Here is a 24,312-nt window from a genome sequence, read left to right as displayed (position 1 = left end):
CCAGGGAAGCTGTGAATGCCCCATCCCTGGAAATGTCCAAGGCCAGGTTGGACAGGGCTTGGAGCCTGGTGGAACCTCTCCTTGCCCATGGTGGAGGGTTGGCATGAGATGATCTTCAAGGTACTTTTCAACCCCATTCCATGATTCACTTAGAAATTATAACAATATGTTGCATTTAGAAATGCATATTGGTGCTAAATGCTTTGATTTTTTTTATAATGCAGAAAGTTAAGTACTAAAGATTGACAGGGTTTTTTACAATAAAATCTTTAAATATAAATAGCTCCTATTGCTCTTGAGATGTCAGAAAGATGCATTGAGTTCCATATTATGTATTTAATTTTGATGGAATGACAATTGAGAAGGAAATTTCTTTGTAATTGAGAGTACCAACAATAGTTCTTATAATTGGTTTTAGGCATGGCTTTTAGTGTATAATAGGGGTCAGATATTGATCTCAGTAAAATAAAACTTTCTAAGGGGATCATTAAATCATTTATTCTGTGCTGGCATTGGCCTAAGTTACTACTTAACTTGTCATTGTTATAGCCAAAATTTCCTTTGAAATCATTTACTGCTCGATGGGATTTTTAGCTGTGCTAATTAATATAATTATTGGTTACTTCCTAGTAATGAAATATCTAGGATGACTTTTGGGATCTCGTGCCTTTGTCCATTAATCTGTCATTTACTGTAATAATATCCAAGATGTCAGTATCAATTCAACCTTTATAGACTCGCTATTATTAATTTATGGCATTGTTCTTTCAGTCCTTGGGATCTGCAGGAAAAAGTATCTCACCCCCTGTGATCAAAATTTGCTCACTTGAGCCATAAGAAGCCATTTGTTCTCAGGATTATAAGATGTTTTAATGATTCTTAATTTTTTGTGGGTTTTTTTTTTTTCAGTGTTGTCAAATTTTCTACTTTTAATAGGCAATAGAGAATTAAGAATTAGAATGGGTCAAGTGATTCACTTTGGGAGCAGTGGCAGATGCTTTGCTGCTTTCTGAGCCTGTTGTGTTTGTGCTGTGCACTTCTCCAGCTGTGCCCTCTGGGGCAAGCAGAGCCAGTTAGAAATGGCCATCTAACATCAAACAAAAAGCAAAGGAACAGCAATTTCATCCACTGCCAAGTCTGACCAATGTAACATCCAGAATTGCATCCTTAGCTTATGTTAAGCATCAGATAACTGCTTTTACATGGATGGAAACCAAAATGAAATGTGTCAAGAAGGATTTCTTTGAAAAGGGTGCATTCTTAAAAGGTGATTGTTGTACTTACTGGCCATTTAAATAAAACACTTTTGTAAGTGTAGCTTATAAATGAAGTGAAATACCTGTCAAGGTTTAGTTTAAAAGGAAGTTGCTATGTTTGCTTTATACAGAAGTCAAAGATATTGCTACTATTTAAAAGCAAATCAATGTTCCATGGTATTTCAGAGCAGTGTTTGGGTATTTGTAAAGAAATAATAAAAGTTAGATTGCTAAGCTTAATATTTCCATTTCCTTCAAATATATCTTCTGGCTGTTAAATCTGTTATTGCATAGAAATACTTGAAAATTGCATACTCACGCAACATTTCATTTCTTTCTGTTAAAAAAAAAAGTAATTTAATCTTACATTTAAATATGTATTGTCAAGGCTGATTACTGCCTAATTGTATTTTTTTCAGGGAATGTGCATCTAATGGAAAGGGAAAGTTTATTTAGTGGTATATCATCTTTGCTTTCTAACATATGGTAATATTTTCAGAGTTTATAAATACCCAACTGTGTAATTGCCAGCCCTTATGTGCTCTTGCATATAGATTCCAAAGCATCAGATAACAAACTGATGCTTCAGGAGGGAAAAATTTAGTTTCAAGTTCTTTGGGGAATTTCTCCTGGTGGTAACTGCTGGTGAGGGTCTCATCACCAGTGTGAATATAGGCTGGATTAGAGGAAGTGATTTGGGGGAATGGATTTTCACACAGAGGACATGCCAATGGAAAGAAAACATCAAGGAGAGAGGTTATTGTCATTGTTGTTGTGTGGCTATTACTTGCTATTTGGTTTTCCTTAGTTATAGGGTAACTTTGATATGATTTAGCATGATCTTGAACTTAATGAGCACTATTTTTGTCAGTGTAACTTATAAATTAAGTGAAATACCTTTCAAGGCTTAGTTTAAAAAATCTGAAGTTGCTATGTTTGCTTTATATTGAATATATTTGAATTTGAATTTAATTTGAATTTCATCTCTTTCAGGCATTTTATCACTTTTCAGGCATTTCACTTTTCTTCAGTTGATTCCAGTTCAAGAATCTGTGCCCATTTAAGAAGTGGCATGGCACTCCTTCACCCCCTTGCTGGGACCATTCCCAAGGTGGGAGTGCGACAGGGACGTTTCTCTGGGCGCTAAAGCTGCCCTGAGCATCCTGGGGCAATCTGTGGTGGACTAGAAAGTTAGACAAGACAAATGTTCTGTTTTCAGCTGCAAGAGGGAAGAGGAGATGGGAGATTCAGCAGTGACACACAGGCAGAGGCAGGTCCTGTGTGAAGGACAAGGACAAACTCAGCTTTGTGATAGAAATGATGAGTGAACTCCTGGCAAGCTCCAGTTTGTGGAGGAGGAGGAATGACTCTGGGTATTCCTTTGCAGAGCAGAAGTAACAGCCTCCTGTCACCCCTCCTGTGACTTGCTTTCCAAAGCCAGGCTGTGGAAAGAAGAGGCTGAACATTTGCTATCTGAGCATCTTAGACTATAAAATATATCCTCACGTGAGCTGAAAGGGATAGGGTTGAACATTTCTGCACCTGCATACTGCCAGTATTTACTAAAAGCAAGATCTGGGCCTTATTTAAACAACTGGGAGAGGAGGTTTTTTCCCAACCTGGAATTTTATTAGTCAACCAGAATAGAAATTCTTGCACAAGCAGAGAGCAAGCTTTCTAAAACCTTTAGCTATGCATTTTCTAATTTTCTTTCTTTTTGCCCGATGGGCATTTTATAGCAAAATAATAGTTCAAAATTCAGGTCCTTAATTAACAAGTAAAGAACTGACCCAATGCCAGCAACAACTGAATCACTAGTATTTAAGGCCATCTGTTGTAGAATTGTCAGATATTCAGAATTTGACATTTTACTCCCTTTATGCAGATAATTTTCATCTGATCTTGACACAGGGAAGCTAACAGTCTCAGTCCAGATACGCAACACTCAGATAAAACAAAGGCACATGTTGTACTTTGGTCTATTTTAAGACCTGATTTTTCAGGGAACGATTTTTTATTTGCTTTTGATATAATGGCAAATATACTCATCTTGGAGTCTTGAACTTCTGATGTTATTTATTCAGGCAAAATACTTTTATGTTCTCCAATCTAATTATGTGTAGGGAGAGCTGTTATTCAAACATTCAGGAAAAGATTGCAGGGTCTTTATATTCTGGAGGCAGCCTTTGAACTACTTCTGAAGAAATAATACCAGCAACCAAAGCAAGATGAGTATTATTTGGGCCCTAGTTCTCATGTTTTTTCCCCATATGCATATTCCATAATTATTATATTTTACTTGGTTTAATATTCATTTATGTACAGTAAATTGAAACATAAAAAGTATGGTGTTTATAATAAGACCACTTAAGTTGTAGTTTGCATTCTTGGTTCTCTACATATGAAAATACTGTAGTCATGTTGTAGACCACTGTTTGCTCTTTCTTTAAGTCTACTTGTTTTAAGATTTTTTTTTTAAACAAAGACTTTTTTTGTTGCCTACTTGCTTACTTTTAGAGCCAGGGCATCTCTAACAGGATTTTTTTTGGCGTTGCTGCAGTTCTAACCATGCTCCAGATATGGTTTAGTAAAGTTGCTGCAACCTCTCTTCAGATCGTGGAGGAAAATATTTTGTTTCTTAGTAAAACAAGCATCCCCTAGTATTTGCTTTATAAAGAACACCAGGACTGTCTCTTCTGAAGTTTGTTTTGAATTTGCTGTTTAAAAAAGTGGATTTTTTCGTTTTGTCTCCTTTGTTTTCTGAAGGCAGGACAATATCAGCTGGCTATTGAGGGTCTAATATTAATCAGTGAAACAGTTCCAAGTATTTTGGTGGAGATGCTAATGCTATGGAAGGAAAGAATAAGAGGCAATTGGTCCTGAGTCCCTTCCATACAGGCTCCCATATTCAAAAGGAGCCCAAGTTTCACTCAGTTCTTATGGAACTGAGGGGATAATCCAGGCAGTCTGCTGGGTTTAGGGGCTTTCCTGTCCTCACAGTGTAGCTAACACCTATGAAGGATCAAGGAGGAATAAGCAATACCATGCAGAGTTCAGGACTCATCTTGAGGAGAGGGGGAGGAAGCTGTAGTGCAAAGATAGGACAGCAGGCACTGTGATGCCCCAAAAGTAAGGAAAACATGAAATACTAAGCTTTCCCAGCTATGAAACAGATTCCAAGAGCAGCAATTTTATACAGTGATTCCTGCAGATCTCCTGATTAACACCCTTTGAGTGGAACTTTTGAAGTAGATGGCCAGTGGAGGAGTTATGAACAACTTGGTTTACTGATAATTAAAAGTAGCACAATGAGGTTTGCTTGGAAGACTTCTGTTTTTCCTCCTGGGTGCAAGACTGCAAAACTGCTTTTCTCCAGGTACTCTGCTTCTAGCCAAATATAATACATTTGACATTACTGGAAGAGCTCATAGTACACCAGAAATCAATGGGAAGTTGATCTACTTTATGTAAATTTTTATCCAGACCTTTTAAAAAGTCACCACTGTAGCAGAGTGTGCCTTGGAGAGCAGCACAGACCACTGATGGGTGGTGAGTGGATGTCTCTTCTCCTTCTTGGTGACAGTGTGACATTCTCACAGGCAAGAAATGCCATTCTTCTCCCTGACAGGAGATCAATACAGTCAAATGGTTCAAGGGTTTCTTAAAGAAGCATATTCAGTATATACTGACACAGTCTGACACCAGCACATCTCCTCTAGGATGGAATAATTCTTCATTTCATTCATTTCACAGTCATCTGCCTCGTAAGGGGTTAAGGGGTCTGAGGATGTGAAGTGCTGGCTTGGGTGCTGCACATAATGTGCAATGCTACTTCTCTTGGCTCACACCTCCAGCTTTCTTGCAAAATTAAGGAACACAATTCTTGAGGCATGCAAACGACTTTGTCCATGTCTAACTCCCAGTCTTTTTACAAATTTTTGGAAGTCTCTAGTTAGATCTTGAAGGAATATTATATTCACATCTTTGGCCTTATTTTCAAGATGTTATGAACTTACAAAAGTTTAAAACTTCTTGATTAAAACTGCACTCTGCAGTAACAGAAGCATTCTAAATAATGAAGAAGAACTAACCTCAAGTTGATATGGGTTGGAAATTTTATTTCCTAGTGTAGTGTAGGACTGAAATTAATTTCCATTAAAGACTATTATGGTCTTATCACTTTCCAGACCAGCTGCCAAGTGCATTTGCTTGATCTTTCTTCTGTAACAGATACAAACCCAGCATATATGTTCAAATAAGGAAACTAAAAATAATCTAGCTGCACACAGAGTTCTTTTCCCAGACATGAGAGAAAGTATAAACTGTGGTAATTTATAGTTACATCAGTTACATCTCAGAAAGATATTGAGATGCTGTGATGAATGTAGTTGCACTAAAACCCTTCTGGAATAAAACAAAAGTTTCATGCATTTGAACTGACTTACACTGCCAGGCTGTTGGTGAGTGTCATGTAGGGATCTTGCATTCTGATATGAGCATGGAGAAGCTTCCCAAGATTTCTCACACCTGCCTAAGGATTTCCGTGCCTGTTTGTCCCACTCTGCAAACTTCAGAATTGCTTCACCAAGTAGTTTTGCATTGAAGTGGGCATCAAAAACTGAGCAAGCTGCTGCTCTGTGATGTTTGAGAGCTAATAAGGGAACTTTTGAATGCAGAGATGAAGAACCCAGGTTCTTCAGGTTCCAGGTTTTTAAGGTCCTTTAGATAGTGACATCTCAGCACTTTGTAAACAGAGGAGAGGAAAATCTAGTTCAAAAACTGTGTATCTGAAAGCAAATTTTGCAGACCTTCAGCTAAGCAGCCTGCAGGGACTTTAATTCTCTCCTCTGCCTTCCTACTGAATAAAAGAACGAGCAGATGAGCTTAAGTGCTGAGTGTAGACAAAACAAAATCAGTTTGGAAAATGGGTAGTGTTGGTTACAATATATTATATCATAGCAAACAGTTGTCAGCCAGTTTCAGATGCATGAGACTATCTAATTGTACTTTTAATTCTTTGTTTCCCCACATTCATTTGTGTTAAAGGATTCAATATCCCAGCCACTAACATTAATCTTCTACATAAGCAACACCTGTAATTGCAACGAAGATTGTGTATAGAATTTAGCAAGGTGTGAAAGTGCACTGTATTGCTGTGACTGAGATGGGAGCTGGCTGGAAATTTCTTAATGAAATGTCATGTCAGGAGATGGAGATTGACACCAAAGTGTGGGGGAAAGAATTGCTAATTAAACAATTTCTCTAGCTGAGTATGAAAGTTGATCATGGGAAGATGGTCAGTAATGCCTCTGAGGCTGGATACCTTTGAGCTTTTTCCAGGAGTTCCAGGGTGAGGGAGCCACAGTGGGAAATAAACTGGTAATTTAACTTGTAGTCATTTTTGTAGAATTCAGTAATATCTTCTGTTTTGACAAACAGATATTGTAATAGTTGGGGTTTTTCTAGCAACAATTTATAGCACTTGCAGACTGTTTTGGATTTATAAAATGCAACATCTTGATGTGGTTGTGCATCCAGGGATGCTCCATCATTGCAAGTGCTGGATGAGGCTTTGAGTGACCCCATGGAGTCCAATGTGTCCAATGAGTCCCTGCCCATCCTGGAGGGGGCAGGGGGTTGGACTGAATGGTCTTTAAAGGTCCCTTCCAAAGCAAACTGTTGTGTGGCTGATGGAACTGTGGGTGAAGGTGCGAAGCTTGACAAAGACGGCTTAAATTAAAATGTAAAGGCTGTAAATGGAATTTGTCACTTGTTTGGTCTCTTGTCTTCTGTTGCCTTTTTTGCTTAGCAAGGAGGGATCACATTTTTTCAACATCTACTGGAAAAATCCTTTTTAATGTAGTTATACCTGCTCATAAAGAAACTTAGGTCTTTTGACTCCACAACCTTCCAGGTTTATGTACCAGATATCAGGATAATTACATTTCAGAAATGTCAGAGAAATGTAGAAATCCTATTGCTAAATGTTATCAATGATCATGGATAAATTGCATAATTTATAATATTTTAAATATTGATTTATGGAAAATGCAGAGTAAATTCACTTAGTCTTTACCATTTTGGTATGTTTAGGTGATAGAAATTGTCTTCTCATTAAAGTGGGAGAAAGAAATGGTTCAGCATTTGTAATGTATTTCAAAAAACCCCAACAAAACAAACCCAAACACATGTAATTTATATGTGGCAATGTACAATTTTTTTAAAAAAAATACATTTTTAATTCAGGTAATACTAAAAAAATTAGTTTTACCCAGACACCTGAGCAAGCAATAGGTAAATACCCAGACCAGGTATCTTTTATTCCGACTGGAATGAATTGCTATATTCTGAAGAGTAGGTGCTATAGTAGCAAAGCTTTATCCTTGGTATTTTCTTTTTTCAACCAGAACATAATTGGAAACAGTCTTTGGAAGTCTAATCATGCAAAATGATCAGTTTTTTCCTTCTTGCTTTTTTCTTTCTCCTTCTAGTAACTGAGCAAAAATTATATATGTAGTAGTTAATGGGTAAAACAGTTAAACTTCCTTTCTTAAAATCTTTAATGAGTATTCTAATTAACACAAAATATTACAAAATTAATTGATACCAGCTTAAGGCTTAGAGATTCCTTAAGTGGATGATGTCAGGTGTATCCAATCTAGTGCTGCAATACTATACATCTTGAAAAGATGTGATGTTAGCTTTCCATAGGAAAGAAAAAAAAGTATATTCTAATGGTTGTGATACTGATCCTACTGTGATACTATGTTGCTGCCACAGGGCAGTAATATGGGCAAACAAAAAATGTGACCAACAATTGTATTTGCCTTATCTGTAGAAAGTTATTTCACTGAAATATTTTCTAGGTATAAAAGTAATATTGAAGAAATAATGCACAATCATAACATTTAAATATTACTCAGTTTACTTTTTGAGTGAAAAGTAAAGTATTCAATCTCAAAAATGATTTCCCAGTACTTGACGTTCTTTCTTACAGCACAAACCCATAGAAACATAAAATGCTTTGGGTTGGGATGGACCTTAAAGATCAGCCAGTTCCACCCCTGGCCATGGGCAGGGACACCTTCCACTATCCCAGGTTGCTCCAAGCCCCATCCAGCCTGGACTTGGACACACCAGGGATGGGACATCCACGGCTTCTCTGGGCACAAAATTCACAGGATCACTGGGTTGGAAGACACCTTCAAGCTCATCGAATCCAACCCAGCCCTAACACCTCAACTAAACCCTGGCACTGAGTGCCACATCCAGGCTTTGTTAAACACACCCAGGGATGGTGACTCCACCACCTCCCCAGGCAGGCCATTCCAGAGCTTTATCACCCTTTCTATAAAAAACTTCTTCTTAATATCCAACCTACATTTCCCTTGGTGCAGCTTGAGGCTGTGTCCTCTGGTTCTGTCAGTGCTGTCTGGTGAAAGAGATCAACCCCACCTGAGCACAGCCACCTTTCAGGAGCTGTAGAGAGCAATAAGGTCACCTCTGAGTCTGCTTTTCTCCAGGCAACTTCCTCCAAAGTTTCACCGCCCTTACAATAAAGAATTTCTTCCCTATATCCAATCTAACCCTGCCCTCTGTCAGTTTGAAGCCATTCCCCCTTGTCCTGTCACTCCATGCCCTTGTCAAAAGCCCCTCTCCAGCTCTCTTGTAGCCCCATTAGGTACTGGATGATGCTCCAAGGTCTCCCTGGAGCCTTCTCTTCTGCAGGCAGGACACCCCCTGCTCTCTCAGCCTGTCCCCACAGCAGAGGGGCTCCAAGCCTCCCAACAGTGTAGAGGCTTCCTTTGGACATGTTGGAAACTTGTGGTTTCCAACATGAGGCTTTTGGTGTAGAGAAAAAAACACCAGGCCACAGGTCTTTGTCTAAATTTAATTATCTGTAGCTAAATTTCTAATCTAAATGTCTTTAGATGTGATTTCTTATTTACTTCCAGAATAGAGCTTTCTTTTTTCCCCACTCTTTCTTTTTCACTGCACAAGCGTATCTTTTTTTAACCAGGAGTTTTAAACTGTAAAGCACAGGTTTCTGGACATCCATGGGCTACTTTTAATAGTAGATCTGTGACAGATGAACCAGTTTCACATGTGGAGTAGGCACACAGTCCATGTGCCTGGCATTTTGATGTGAGTTTGTGTCTTTCTTGGAGACAAAAAAAAAAGCGTCAATAAATCAATAAAAGGTTAAAAGTAATCTTTTCTTCTTGCTGGTTTGAATCCTTTCTAGCAATTCATGAAGTTCACCAGTAATTGTTTCCTTTCTTAGAGAATTCATTAACCAAGACATTAGCCTTTTTATTGTCATGAGTGCCGACTAATACTTTGCATCCTGTTTTGCTTTCTCAGGTGCATTAAAATATTTAATACATATTATTCATTTGAATTTCTGATTCAAATAATGACAATTTTCTGTTATGAATTAGAGGCAGTTCAGTTTCACTGCTATTGTCCCTTCTAGCCAAATCTCCAAAAAGGAGGAAGGCTTCCAGCTCTTCTGCCTGTTAGAAAAAAGAAACCTGAATGGAGATTGATCTTCTTTCAGTGTCATTTTCTTTCTTTTCAGACTTTGAAAATGCAGAAGTGATCAACACTGATCTAACAACTGACTTATTTAGCATTTCTGGAGCGTTTTTATTTGGATGTTCCCAGTACTTTGTAAGGCAGTAGTTGTGACAGGGCACTGGGCTGTGGGTCTGTGCTGCTTTACAAACCAAAGCAGCTGTGGGTGAAGTGAAGGATGCACCCATTAGGTTCAGTTCCTCGGGTCAGGAGAGTAAGAAGCAAAGCCAGGAATTCAACATGTGACTGAATCCGTTCATGATGTTAGACCACACCAATTTCTTCATTTTTCTTCTTTTACATCTGTTTATGACTGAGTATTGTTGCAATGCTGATCTTCCTGAAGAAGCTTGTGCTGAATACCTGAAATGGAAGTTTTTAGAGATATTGTTTGATGAGAATCATAGCTGCAGTATTGGTCAATGATTGTTTTGTGACACTAAAGAAAATAGGTTCAATTTTACTTAGACATGTACATGTCTTAGGTCATTAGCCTTTGATAATTTTCTAATAGCTTGAGTTCTTCAATGAAGTTTTATTCATGACCTAGAAATCTGAGATTGCAGAGATGCTTCCCATCTGTCTGTAGTCATACACATCTGCAGAAATTCATTTTCAGCAGTAATTTTTGGCTTGTGGACAGATGTATAATTGAGAGAGAATGCTGCTAAGGGGGGGAAAAAAACTCTGGGAAAAAAACCCTTATGGTGAAGACAAATACCTCATAAAAAGTTTGTAATGACAGAACTACTACCACAACCTCTTCTACTGTTTTCACCATATTCCCTGTCAAAAAGGCCATTTTACAGTCCTGTGCCATAAAAATAAGGGCTTATGATTATCAAATTATTACACCAAAATTTGGAAGGCATTTTATTTGGTGCTAAAGTAATTAAAAAGAAAGAATAGTTCAAAAGGGAATTAAACAGTATTAAAAAATAGTGGACAATATGTCAAAAGCCCATAAGCCTTGGTTTTAGTTGTGTGTTGACAAAGAGACTTCTTGGCCTTATTTTGAATATTTTTATCAACAGGAAAAAACACCTTCATTCGTAAATAGAAAAAAAAAGTGCTGATGATACTGAAGTTCTCTTTCAACCTAGATGATTCTGTGAAATTGTGTTCAAATTTTGGGTGATAAATGCAGAAGGGGAGACTGTTGGCTGTATACCTGGGGCAGAGAACCTTATCCTAAAAAGAACTGGCTTTGCACCAGTGATGAAAAAACTGCTGGAGCAAGGGCAAAGTCTTTTAATCTCAGATGTGGTCTCTGAATGTATTCAAGGACTGTGAAAGAGAGTGGTAAAAAGTTCTTCTGCTTTGGATATTGATGTAACTGCTCCTGCAGTTACAAGGCTTTGTCTTGTTCTAGCATTCACTAACGAAGATTTTAGTGACTTGCTCTTGAATTTAAGGATGCACAGGTTTGACACAACTTAGGATCAGAAATATGACCTCCTAGGAGGGTATCAGGGAGCTTGGTCTCTTCTGCAAGTAGACCAAGGGATGGATTGGTGATACTTAAGAGGTGCCTATGCAAAGAACATGAGGGAGTTCTTCCATCTGCCAGGCAAAGCTGCAAGAAAGATCTAATCCCTGGAAGTTGAAGCCAAACTGACAAGCAAAACCAGCCAGTAATAAAGGACACCTACTGCTGGAAGAGCTTTCTGTGTGCTAGGATGGAGTCTATGGCACTGGCAGTTTTTAAATTATGATGATTTTCAGATGTCTCTTAGGCTTTACATTGGAGACATGGTCAGTTTGATGATTTCATTCCAAGTACTAATTTGAGTCTGTGTTAGTACTAATTTGTTAGTAGTACTAATAAGTAATAATTTACTTTAGTTTTATTTTGCACTTAGGATGTTTTTTGTGCATCCCTGTGAGCTGTGAGCCTCACTCTTCTGCATTTTGTAGTTTCTCTCAGCATTTCCTAAGAATCTAAGGGCTGCCCATGTGTTGGAAGGGGCTGCAGCCCCATCTCCCCATGTTCTGGCTCCAGAAGTGGCCACTGGTTTGTGCTTGAAGGAAGGATCCTGTTTGTTCTGCTCTTGCTCTTTTAATTCAGCACCTCATTTCTTGGCAAATGCTGGATGCTGAACTAAACAGACATTTGGTCAGTGGAACACAGTGCAGTCATTGCTGACTGTGAGAACAAAGCATGTGCTGACATTTTCCCTGCCTTTGGCATTTACCAGCTTATGGATTTCTGACCTGGGCTGGTGGTGTGGCTGTTATTATCAGTGGACACTGATGTGTTTTCCATAAACTTATCTCTTTTAAAAGCCACTTAAGGTTTTGGCATCCACAATACCTGTGACACCAGATGTTACAATTTAATTACATACTCCATGACAAAGCTTCCTGTTGTTTTTAATATTCTGGCTTTCTATTTCACTGTGTGCTCTCCAGACACTGAGTTGAGACATGGAGTGTATTTTATGTGCCTTTGTTGTATTCTACTCAGTCATACTGTCTTCAGGCTGGGGGAGTTTTTCAGCAAGCTATTTCATGCTTGGACCATGCTTACTGCCTCTTCAGGCATTTTTTCTGGTCCTCCATCTTTTTGAGACAGATTCACCTTAGATTTAGGTAATGTCATTAATGTTTAGGGTTTTAGTCCTTTTCTGAGTAGCTAATGTGTGTTTTGGTGTCTAATTCGGTAATGGCTTCATTTTTGTGATTAATTTATTGATCTTGAAGCTCCCTGTACAGTTTCTCTTAGACTGTACTGACATCTAATGGTAAGGCAAAGTGGCTTAGCCATACTTAATGGCAAGATAGATCGTCTGACAGGCAAATATAATTATATATTTCCTTCCTAATTCAGTATTAGGTTTCATAAGACAAGATGGAATAACTTCAATTTTTGCACAAAAAGGCTGACATATACTTTTTCTTCTGGCAATTAATCTCTTTTTGTTCTGCTCAATGTGTCATACTTATTTTTAAGTGTAACTTAAATTTTACAGGAATATTTTGAGCACAGTGGTAGTATAGTGATGGTTTCATACTGCAGAAGTTTTCAGTATAAGTCACAGAATCTTCAGGGAAGGATGTAAGAACAAAAGCTGTCCTGCAGAACTTCCAAAGAGGATGTTCCAGTGTTGTTGTAGCAGTCCCTGCTCCATTTTGAAGAAATATCCAAACAAAAGTCTTTGTCCTCTTTTACTCATCCTCCTATTTGAGGTTCCTCCATATCTTTAACTGGAAAGTTTTTAAACACCAAAGGCTAAGTACTGCTAAATAATACTTTTATAAATGGAATATAGATAGAAAAAGAAGTTCAGATATTTCTCTATTATATTCCATGTTTAGGTGTAGTACACTATGTAATTTTGAGATGATAGCATTACCTTACTTTCATTATGAAACACCAGTCCTCTGATCCAAAATTTCTGTTTTATGCAGAACTGATACTGCTGCTCCTGACATTAGAAGGGCTCAGCTACAAATTGTAGAGCTTTTTAAAGTAGAGTGTTTCTTTCTTACATCATAAACTTTATTTTTCCTTTCCACAGAATTAGAGCCCATTTCTTACCATAGCCTCAGAAAGTTGACTGCTTTACTGAGTAAATACATCTTTAAGTTAATGTTCAAATAAAAGAAAATTCTCTTAGCATTTTTATGTCTTTTTACTTTTGTCTTTTGATCAGCACAATTAGATCTATTTTTTTTTTTTTTTTGCCAAACACAAAATACTTTGTTTTGTATGACAGAAATATTTTGAAATTTAGATACATTTCCATTTCTTAGTAATAATGTTGAGGTATGGTTGATTTGAATATAAGGATTTTTTTATAGTGAGGGTAATGAGACACTGGAACAATTGCTAGAGAAGTGTGGAGACTTCCTTATTGGAAGTGTTCAAGGCCATGTTGGATGGGGTTTGAGCAACCTGCTCTAGTGCAAGTTGTCTCTGCCCATGGCAGGAGGGTTGGACTAAATGATCTGTTTACTAATTGAAAGAAACAATTACTGCAAAACAAAATGTATAGTTATTTAGGAAAATTAAAGTATTTCTAACATGAGGAAAACCACTATGATTATATTTATTTTTTTGCTTCCAGGGCTGTGCAGAATGGCACTTCAAGGATTGTGAGGTGTGATGGAAAATAGAGATGTTGTCAGTTTGGGTGGGAAGGAAGGAGAAGTAGAACATCAGTCTGGCTTGTGTTGGAAATTTATGTAATTTTTGATCATCAAAACTGATGGCACTGGAATTTGGAAAGTAAACTTACAGTGTTTCTTTTGATAGCCTTACATTTTACTTTGTGATAGTTGTTAGTAGAAAGGAAAAATATTTGAATAATTCACTATAGCGTGAGACAAAGGAGTGTAAGCTAGAATGGCTGAGTTAAGTGAGGGCTGATATTCCCAAGGGTAGCACAGATCTTCATGGCCTTATCCTCTAATGATCTGTCAGTCTCTTCTGTGAATTTAATTTCTGTTCTGGATTTCTTATGCTTCATCTTGTGATTTGGGTTGGCCTACAAATCTGTGCCTGCAGCTGAGAGTGGGGCAAAGGTGGAAATCAGCCTTCTGCAGTTTGTGTGCTGTGGGTGGAAGTCTGTGCTCAGGAGAGTTTGTACTCTGCATCCCTTTCAGAGTGAGGTAACTCATCAGAGGTGATGCACTGTAACCATGATATTTTCTGAAAAATCCTTTTGCCAGGATTTTCTCCTGAGGAGCTGAGGAGCCCCAGGAAAGAAATGTAAACAAGAACTGTCTGCTGCTGTGGAATGCCCCAGGTGCAGCTGTGATTGGGGCATGTTGATTGTTTCTAATTAATGGCCAATCACAGTCAGCTTGGACTCTCTGGGAGTCACGAGCTTTTGTTATCATTCCTCTCCTGTCCTTTCTAGCCTTCTGATGAACCCTTTCTCTCTATTCCTTTTAGTATAGTTTTAATACAGCATTTTAATATAATATATATCATAATAAAATAAATCAGCCTTCTGAAACGTGGAGTCTAGAGTCTCATCCCTTCCCTCGTCCTGGCACCCTCAAACACCACCATAATGCACTTTTTCTGTTCAGATCTACTTGAAACTGGTCCATAGGTCCATACCAGCCTCCCCCATCAGACTGATGCAAAGCAAGTGGTCCAACACTGCATGCTGCAACATTTTGTGTTTGAGAGGAGTCCTTCTTGTGGAATTTGTCACAACCCACTCATACACAGGGTGTATGTAATTAGCCTATGTTTTGCTCTCTTAAAAAAAATTGATTTCTTAGTTTGCTTCCTTTTTATCCTTTTTCTCTGGAGAAATTGTTTTTGAATGGGCCTTCCTTCAAATCTTCTCACTCACAGCTAATGTTTATCCCTCATTCATTACCAGTATTATCTGTTTTGAAAAGTGAATTCAAAGTTGACTTATTTGTTTATCATTTCTGTTATAGCCTGTAGGATTTGCCCTCTCTGCTGGAAATATGTTGGAGAATCACTTTTCCTTTTATCTTGAAGTCTCAGAGTAAAGCTCTCCCTTTCTTAAGAAAGAGCTAAATGCTCCAGCAATACCCCAAGACTTATTCTCTTTAAAAATACACTGAAATAATCTGATTAACTGAAGGAAAAACTCTAATGTTGTTTGCAACAATGTGTATTTTGAACTAAAATGTGTACTGCTTAAAAGGGTTCTGCTGTACATACTACCTGACATATATGATGAGCACTTATGTTCTTAAATCACTTGGATTCTCACTTAATCTTAAAATACTGAACTACAGAAGTCTGGTGTTAAATACTGTTTGGTATTTGGTGTTCTGGTTTTTAGATTGTCCAGCACTGTGTGTGTATTTTTAGTGAATTTCTCAAATACAACTATTCATGTTGTGGTTTAGCAATTGCAGTAACTAACACTTCCACAATTACAAGGCTTTTGTTTTCTGGGAAGTGCTTCCCATATCATCATCTGCTCTTTCTCTTGGAACATGATGTGTAATAAAACTGTGTGAGGGTTCAGCTTAGAATGGTGTTAACATGTTAATTTATTTTTTGCTCAAATATTTTTTAAACTTATGACAACTTACTATCAATGAAATAATGTTAAAACAATGCTTGAAAGCAAAAAAATACTTGATTTATATGGCACACTTTGAAGCTACTGCAGACAGATAGAAAACATCTGGTGGCACTTTCAGTGGTAGGTCAATAGTTACAGATGGTCTGTTCTTCACAGCTGTCATCCAGCATTGTATGCAGAGTGACTACAGTGGAAAAATCTTTTGCTGAATGAATAAACAACACAGCACAAGGAGGCCAGCAGGCCTGTATGTTTCTACAAGATGGGAAATTGAATAAGCTATACAAATTTAAACTAAGATTAGTGTTTAAAATGTTCATTATATTCTGGTTTGGTTTTTACGCTTTAGATCTTTCTATGTGATAATTGAAGGAAGTGGATTATAAAACAGAAATGATAAGCAAATAAATGAAAGGCTAGTTTAAGGCTGATCCTGTGCACAGGTTTGGGGTGTTGGCTTAAGCCAAGGCTGGTGGTTATATAGTTCTATACTTACATAGATTTAAGATTATAAAATGCATGTTAGATTCAATGTAATGCTTGTGCAGTCTTGTAACACAGCCACGTTCGATATTAAAGAACATTGTATTTTGGAACAATGCCAATGTTGAGAAATGCAAAAGTGAATTTCTAAAATGGCAACAGTCTTTGTTTTTTAAAAAGTAAAAAAAATGGGATTCTGCATTCCTCATCAATTTTTCTTCTCCCTTTCATGATGGGATGTTATATTCAACTGGAATCTATACAAAACAGCAGAAGAATCTTGAATTTGGGGATAAAGAGATATGGAGGGGAAGTGAAGAGGACAATGAGGCAAATGAAGAGTTAAAAGCACGATGAATGTTGCACATTAACTCCAACTTAAATTTAAAAAAAAATCAAACACAAAGAAGGAACTTTATTAAAAGTCCAAATGCACCGAGCAGGGCAGTACTGGTAAAGACACTTAGTTTAAATGCAAATGTGCAGTTCTTGATACTCAAAAATATTTTTCTTTATAATTTCAATGAAATGTGCCTATGTTTGGTTTTAGTGCAGTTCAGCATCTAGAAAGAAACAAGCAGATTTCTAGGTTCAGTCACTTGTAAGGCCATTTAATCCTGTCCACTGGTGTTGAAAGCTACTGGGCAGGAATAAAAAGAAACAGGGAGGTGGGGTATTTGGCTCATTTTAGTGTGCACAGGGCTTGTGCTACAGTGTGCTCTGTGTTTGTTTCTCAAAGTCTACTCACATACTGAAAGGTGAATAGAAGTGGTGCTCTGATTATGCTTTTTAGAGCATCTGTATCCATAGTTTTACCACATCCACTTGCTCACATGCATTTTGTATTCTGCTCCTATGATTAGGTTTTCATTGAGGGATTTTTCCTCCTCTCTTCCCATCCCCCCTTCCCACTTCTCAGTGATTTGGCTTAAAATGCAGCCTGCTTGTTGCAATGCCCTTATGCTGCCTTGCCCAGCTCCACAGAATCTGAAAAGTGCCTGCCTGTATCTGTGCCAAAGAGCTTTGCCTAGTCATGCATAAACCTGCTCCAAATGCCGTTTGGTTGATAGAGATGTTGGCGTTCCCTCTTGTCACCAGGATGTGTTTCCCTGTGTCTCTGCCCCTTGACTTGGTTTCCTTCAACTTCCAAGCTGGAACTCTGCATTACATTGTCATCAAGAGCCTGAAAGTTAAGAGTGAAAGGAGTATTTTCTCTCACCTTCAGCTTTGTGATGCAACGTTGTGGCTTTTCAATTTCATCTCAGGTGAACATGCTTCTAATTTATGGACCTGTGCCTGCCCGAGGTGCCTGCATTTGTTGGTGGTTTGTTCAGTGGAAGGGCAGAAAAGTATTTTCTGACAGTGAAAAGGCAGAGAACAGCAGCTGTCCTGGAACATTTCCACACTGGTTGGTCTGAGTTGTGCCCTGTGCTTTGTATCTCTGTGCTTAGAAGACAGTTTGCTGTGAAATAAATGCCAGTTTACCTAATATGATTTAAGATCTTTGTGGATTTTTTAATTCTTTAGATTACATACAGATCATCTCCAGATCATCTGGACAGAGGTGCCAGAAATGATGTATTTTAAAGTTTATCTTTCTGTTCACAGGTGGAAATAAGCTTATAAAAGACTGAGCATTTCTGGCTGGTGAGAGAAGAGCATCACCAAGCTGTGTGGGGACGTTCTTTGAGCTTCCACTTTTCTGTCTCTAATGGACAAACACAAAGTGAAGCGACAACGTTTGGATCGCATATTTGAAGGTCAGACATTTAACTTTCTAATGTTAACTGTGTTAATTTTATAGAATATTGATATTTTCTCTTGGTCATTCTGTGTATTTTTGAGTTGTAGTTCCTGTTGAGGTAATACTGAATGTGCACAAATGCTGGTTTTTGGTGGAAACAGATCTAGACAAATAAAAGAAACTAGTCTGTGACCTGTTCTACAGTTGAGTTGGCTTTCATCTTAGCCTTTTGCAACATTCTACTCAAACACTGCAAAAAAATTGTGGGCTTATATAAAACAACAATTGCAAAAGGGCAAGATGACCACATAGTGCTCTCAGTAGTCTTTCTCTACAGGCTTGCTTCATGTAGATCGATTTAACAGCTTGTATCTGATCCTTTAAAAGAAGTAAAAAGTCAGATGAAAACAAAACAAAAGTTGCAGGAGACCCCCAGACGTTAAATGAGTATTAATAAAAATAGTGTGAATTCTAGTGAAAGGAGTTGTAATCATTTGGGTCTGTCATTTTACCTCAGGTCACAAATGACAAATTGCATATTCTTGTTATTCTCTCCAAAAGGGCTTTTAGAGCTGGTATGAAAGCAGGTTGAGGGATAAGTTGTACTGTTTTTAAGAGTATACATGAATGGTCTGAACTAAATGAATTGTTATATTAAAAAGTTAATTTCTCACTAAAAGGCAAGGGAATAATTAATTTCTTTTTGACACAGTGGGAGAGAGTGTACAGACTGATGGGCACATGATCTCTGCATCATGTCTGATGATGTGAACTGGGGGTGAAACCTTTGCCTCTTCCACATGTTGGTCTTGAGATCTTTTCCCAGCAGCTGTGTTGTGTGAGGAGTCCCTGGCTGTGGATTTTTACCCCTTTCTTTGTGCCAATGTGAGTGTGACTCTATCATGAGCTACATTGACTTGTAGTGAAACCTTCTGTTGGCATATTTTCTGTGTGGGTAAATTCCTCAGTCCAGGTCACTGTTCAGCTGACAGAGCACTTGCATGGAAGGGGCAGTTGGAAAAGCTCAGTGGGGTTGCTGGGACTGTTTAGCCTAACACAGCCAGAGAAAGGGATTTTTTCATCCAAATAACAAAGGGTGCAGCTCCACATTTGGTTTGGGTGATTAATCTCCTTGTTAGTCTTCCAAAACTGGCCAAGCCCACCCATGGTTGCCAGGTCCAGGCTGTTACTGTGTCCCACCTAGACTGCTTGGCTAAGTGGCCAGAACCTGCTCACTGGAGACTGTCCCTGCTCAGAGACATGGGGAACTGACTGCAGAGGATGGTGAAACTGGGAAGGCTGCCCCACTTTTTGTGTATCTCTGCTGTTGGATCAGCTGGAACTGACCTAGGAGTGTGCAAGCTCCACTTCTCTGCTCCCAGTCTCAGTTCCCATCCTAGAATCCAACTCTTCAGTAAAAAATGGAGAATATTAACTTTTTTTTTTTTTTTTTTTGCCTGTGTGAGTGAGCTGAATCAGCAAGGTGTGAAGAAGAATGACAAACCTGTCCCTTTTGATAGCAGCCAGCAGTTAGAGCAGCTCAGCCCACTCAGTGCAATCTCAGCCTCCTTATGGGCTAATTATGGTGAGCAACAGAACATCCCAAGAAGCAAGAAATCTGTGATGACTTAGGAAGGAACATTGCTAGGGACAGAGGTGACAAACCAGCAGCCACTGGGGCTGAAATAGCAGTGGCTTCCCCCAGGCTTTGTGCTCACATCCAGTGATGTTGTTTTGTCTGGCTTGCTTTTCCCTGCCCTGCACAATTCACTGCATCCATCCTATGGTAAAATCTGCTTGGCCATGCAGTGGAGGGAATTGATCCACTTGAAAAGTGATGTAGGAAAAAAAGGGGGTTTTTAGCCACCTCTCTGCTTCCTTAATCCCATATACCAAATAGCCAGGTTGGGAAAATAGAGTGGGAAGGCCAGGCAGAAAATGATCAGGAGGAGAGGGGGTAAAATAACAGGTATGGAATCATGCTTGACATTTTACAGCTGTGGGAACTCAGTGTGGCTCCCAAGTGTTGGAACTGTGTCCTGCTCTTGTGTGTCTGTATGTTCAAATGTTCTTTGAGGCTTGTAAACACATTTCCCTGATGATGATTTTGAAGAGTGTAAAAAGGGATAAAAACTAGGGGGGTTGGTTTGTTTTATAATGGCTCCTTTTCTAGATATGGTCCTGTTCAGGTTTGAAAATTAAGTATGCAGAATTTTCTCTGATATATGTGCCTTTCATAACACAACCTAAATATTTTATATTTTAGATATACGTGTGATGTTTTACAAAGCTCAGGGAATGTAATGAGCTGTAGAGCTATTAAAGGTGGTTTATCTTCTTGGTCAGCTTTTCTGTTCATCAGTTTGTGTATTGCTTTCTTCTCTTGAACTTTCCCTGAGAAGAGAATGTGCTTAATTTCTATTGCAAAAGAAAAGTAGGCTGCAATAACTTGCTAACTACTACTAACTATGTATTTTTTCAAGAATTTTTGAATATAATGAAGCTTAATGTAGCTCAGTAAATGATTTTGTCTCTGGGGTACCTATGATTCCCTTTGATGATTTCTTAAATATGAAATTGAATATTTGCTTTTAATCCCAAAGCTGTTTGCAATAATATTTTTTTTTTTTTGTGCACATTTTAATGCTCTGCCATTGAATGCTGTCCCTTAAAAAAGCCAGGTATTAAATTCTGGTTTCTAACTTCCACCACTAACTTGAATTATGCTCAGGCATAAGGACATGATTCGAGGCACTCTGAGATGCTAATATTAAACTCACTTCACAATTTGTAAAATAACATTTAGGATTCTTCCCTTGGAGATAAATGGTATCAAGACATGTGAAAGATTAATTAGTTACTGATTATATTGTTCTTTGTCCCCCTCTCCGGTGCTGCTGGTGATTGCAAAGCATAATTATAGTAGTATACATTTGGCAGAACAGTTGGAAGTGTCACAGTGCAAAAATAAAATGTGTTCATTTTGTGGGTAATTTGAAAAATTCAAAATGTTTTTGGCACTTTGAAAAGTTGTTATCGCTAATTAAGGTATTATTGTGCTTTATATTATAACAAACTGTAAACAATGCTGTTTATTTGCTTATATTCCAGAAATCCTTAATTAAATGCCTGTATGTTTTACTGACCATTGCTTGGCAGTTACCTTGGGCTGTCTGACCCCTCTGGCATTTGTTGGGTGCTAATAGATGAAGCAAGAAGGAACAGAAGGTGGCTGCAGGCAGGGGGAATGTCTGAATTGTCTGTGAAGGGGCTTGGTGAACACCGTGAATTATTTTTAAGTGCATTATTTTGGCTGCCTGAGCACTATATATTTATTATACACTGCTCTTGGTGGGTTTCCAAGCTTTGGGGAACACTGGTGGAGGAGGAAAGGGGCTTTTCTCATTTCTTCTTGCTTGTTTGCACAGGTATTAGGGATTAAAGTACAGCACAATGCTGGAAATGTAACTGGAAAATTGAGAGGACTTTCCTAATTAGGTAATTGCTTGAAACCAGGAATTTCTTCCCAGAACACCTCATAGGATATTTACACAGTAAAGAATGCAAAATGTGCCAAGTACAAGTCTGTGAAGACTCTGTCTGTCCCCAGACAGGTGTGGAGTTTTTGTTGTTTTTTGGGGTTTTTTTTTCTTCTGGTTTTGATGAAGCAAAAAGCATCTTAGCACTCAGAATGCTCAATCATTTCCTAATTTTTTTTCCTTTTTGTGCAGCACTAGTGTTAATGTTATTCCTTAGATGCATGTTGCTTCATCTTTTTAAAAAGTGCCCAGAAGAAAAGTTGGAATGTATTTTAGCTATTTTAACAGTGATGCTTTATTGCCTAAGAAATGAAGAGTTGGCCAGGATCATAAGTTGGAAAAGAAAGTGCATATTAATGGGATGAATTTCTGAAATTTCAGATAAAATCTCTCATCTTTGCTTTTATGAAGGGCAGCCTTTCTTTGGGAAGATTTGATTACTGGCAAATGCCCAACTGTGATGCACTTTGAAGGACAGTAAAAGTGCAGGATAAATGAATAGTTTCTTTTCAAGGATATGGCCTGGGCTTGCTTTCTTTTTAAGGAAACATCTGTGTTTTTAGAGCTTCTTTTTGCTGCTTGAGATTTAATAAGATGAATCTTTGGTTTGTAGTTGATGTGGAATATGTTGATGGTTCCAGGAGGAATGCAAAAGGAAAAAAAAAAAAAAAAACCAGATATGAATTGAATTTGGTTGTCTTCCCAAATTGATAGAGAAATCTTGTAATAAAGAGTGGCTTAATTAAAAGAAAAATGCATTCACTTTCCTGATTTCTTTTGCTTGTGTGTGAAATAGCTTGGCTTTTTAACTAGTGGGAAGTACCAGGTTGACAAATACCAAGTGTTTTTTCATGACCATTGATGGATCCCATCTAGTTTGTGTAAACTGGGATTTGATCCCGTGCAGTTGTGAAGGAGGCAGTTCAGTTTTCTTATATTAATAAGAAGATGGGCTACGTTGGCAAGGTCTGGGCTTTCCCTGAATTTCAAAAAGGATTTTTTACTAAAGTGGGTCTGTACCATGTAAGTTGATCTGTGAATAAGAGGAAGGAGGAATAAATGTTTCCAGGCAGTGAGTGTCCTTAGCTCTTTCTTATGTAAGTGGGAATTGTAGATGTCAAGTTGTTTGGAGAACAAAGCTACACTTAACATCCAAATTTGAACATGTTCTTCATTGTCTCACTTGCTACAGATACTGGAGAAAGAAAGGAAATAATGAAATGCACAGAAAATGGTAAATCAAACAGTACTTTATAGAGTTTTCTTCCTGTGTACTGCTCTTAGTACTGGGCATACTTAATATGCCTAATGTTTCTTAAAAAGGGATTAATGGGCTGCCTCATTTCTTAGTGTCTTTGACAGACCTCAGAAGGTGGCTTAGTGAAGGATTAGGGCAGCAGAGGGAGCTAAAAGATTCCTAATATTTTATCATTTGTTTCCTAAGTCAAAGTAGCTCCTTTATAAAGTACCAATTAACCTTTGCAAAAATGTGATTTTCTAACCTTAAGTGCCTTCAGGAAATACATAAGGATTTGAACTGGAGTAAATTCCTTTTCTCTGCAGCAATCCAGTAGAAATTAAATTAGGAATTAGATAGTTAAAGCTACCAAAATCTTTCTGCAGGAACAGCCATCAAACCTTTCAAGTGTAGCAAATTAAAGTGTTTAAGCAAGCAGAGTTTTCTATGAATTACTTATAGAAGAGTATTCTATAAATAAACCAATTTACCTTCAGCTACAAGTGTTTTAACATAAAAATGCACACTTTGGTGCATTGCATACAAGCATGTTTTAACAGCTCAACACTATTTTTTCTGCATTTTGCTTGTAAAAACATTGAAAGCATTTTTGAATATGTGGTAATACAGAGAATTAGGTACAAGTTGCCTTCAAAGAATGGGGAGCATATTCTAAGGACTAAGATAAGGTGACTTTAAAATGATAAAATAACAAATGGTGCTACCAGGAATCTCAACATAACATGATTTTTTGCCTCTTTCCAAAGGAAAATTATCTGTATATTTGGGTTATGTTTACCCTACTGCAAAAACATCCTTTATCTCATTAGAATTATAGTTGAAATGCTTATGCACAGGCTTGTGTTTGGTTTTTGGCTTTGTCCTTTATAGCAGTATTTGCAGTGCAAAGTGGTTTTTAGCTTTCTTTTGGCTTCCTGCAGTAACCTGCATCTCAGTGTTCACCTAGACAGGCTTTGGATTTGCATCCACTTAAGTGCTGCAATGTTGCAGAGGTATCACAGTGACAATGCAAGTTGGATGAAAAGGGAATTGGCTTAGAAGCCTCTTTTGCTCTAAGTGACACTAAATAGTAGCTGCTAATGAAAATCATTGCTTCAGTAAGAAAATTTGAGGGGGAAAAAATCTATGGAGAAAAGAATCTGAGATTTTAAAGTTTTGCTGAAATGTTCATGTCACTGATTTAAGTTATGAATGTTGTAAAGAAGAACTGCAGTTTTGTGGTGTCCAGCATCATGCATTTTATCTGTGTTGTCACATTTTGATTGGTATATTGAAATAAAATATACTTAAAATAAAATACACTTGGTTAGGATAGCAGCTGTGTTCAGCTGTGATCTATCCAGAAAGTTGTATCTTGACACTGTAGTAAAGTCAAAATAGTTTCCCTTAATGTTAGTGTCAAAGACAGTGTTAAATACAGAAAATAATA

The 24,312-nt window shown here is 37.8% G+C and overlaps 1 protein-coding gene across 3 annotated transcripts in view; it reads left to right on the top strand.

Moving 5' to 3' along the window:
* Nucleotides 1-24,312, top strand: part of CTBP1 (C-terminal binding protein 1) — a 237,330-nt gene that overhangs the window by 37,519 nt on the left and 175,499 nt on the right. For all 3 annotated transcript variants that reach the window (XM_041468671.1, XM_041468513.1, XM_041468595.1), the window contains exon 2: nt 17,951-18,102. In XM_041468671.1, coding sequence (XP_041324605.1) covers nt 18,054-18,102 — 49 coding nt within the window. In that variant the 5' untranslated portion in view covers nt 17,951-18,053. The remainder of the gene's footprint in view (nt 1-17,950; nt 18,103-24,312) is intronic.

Source organism: Pyrgilauda ruficollis, unplaced genomic scaffold (genome assembly GCF_017590135.1).
Source record: "Pyrgilauda ruficollis isolate IOZ18807 unplaced genomic scaffold, ASM1759013v1 scaffold1, whole genome shotgun sequence".
Taxonomy (NCBI): Eukaryota; Metazoa; Chordata; class Aves; order Passeriformes; family Passeridae; genus Pyrgilauda; species Pyrgilauda ruficollis.
This window is presented reverse-complemented; position numbering and strand designations above follow the sequence as displayed.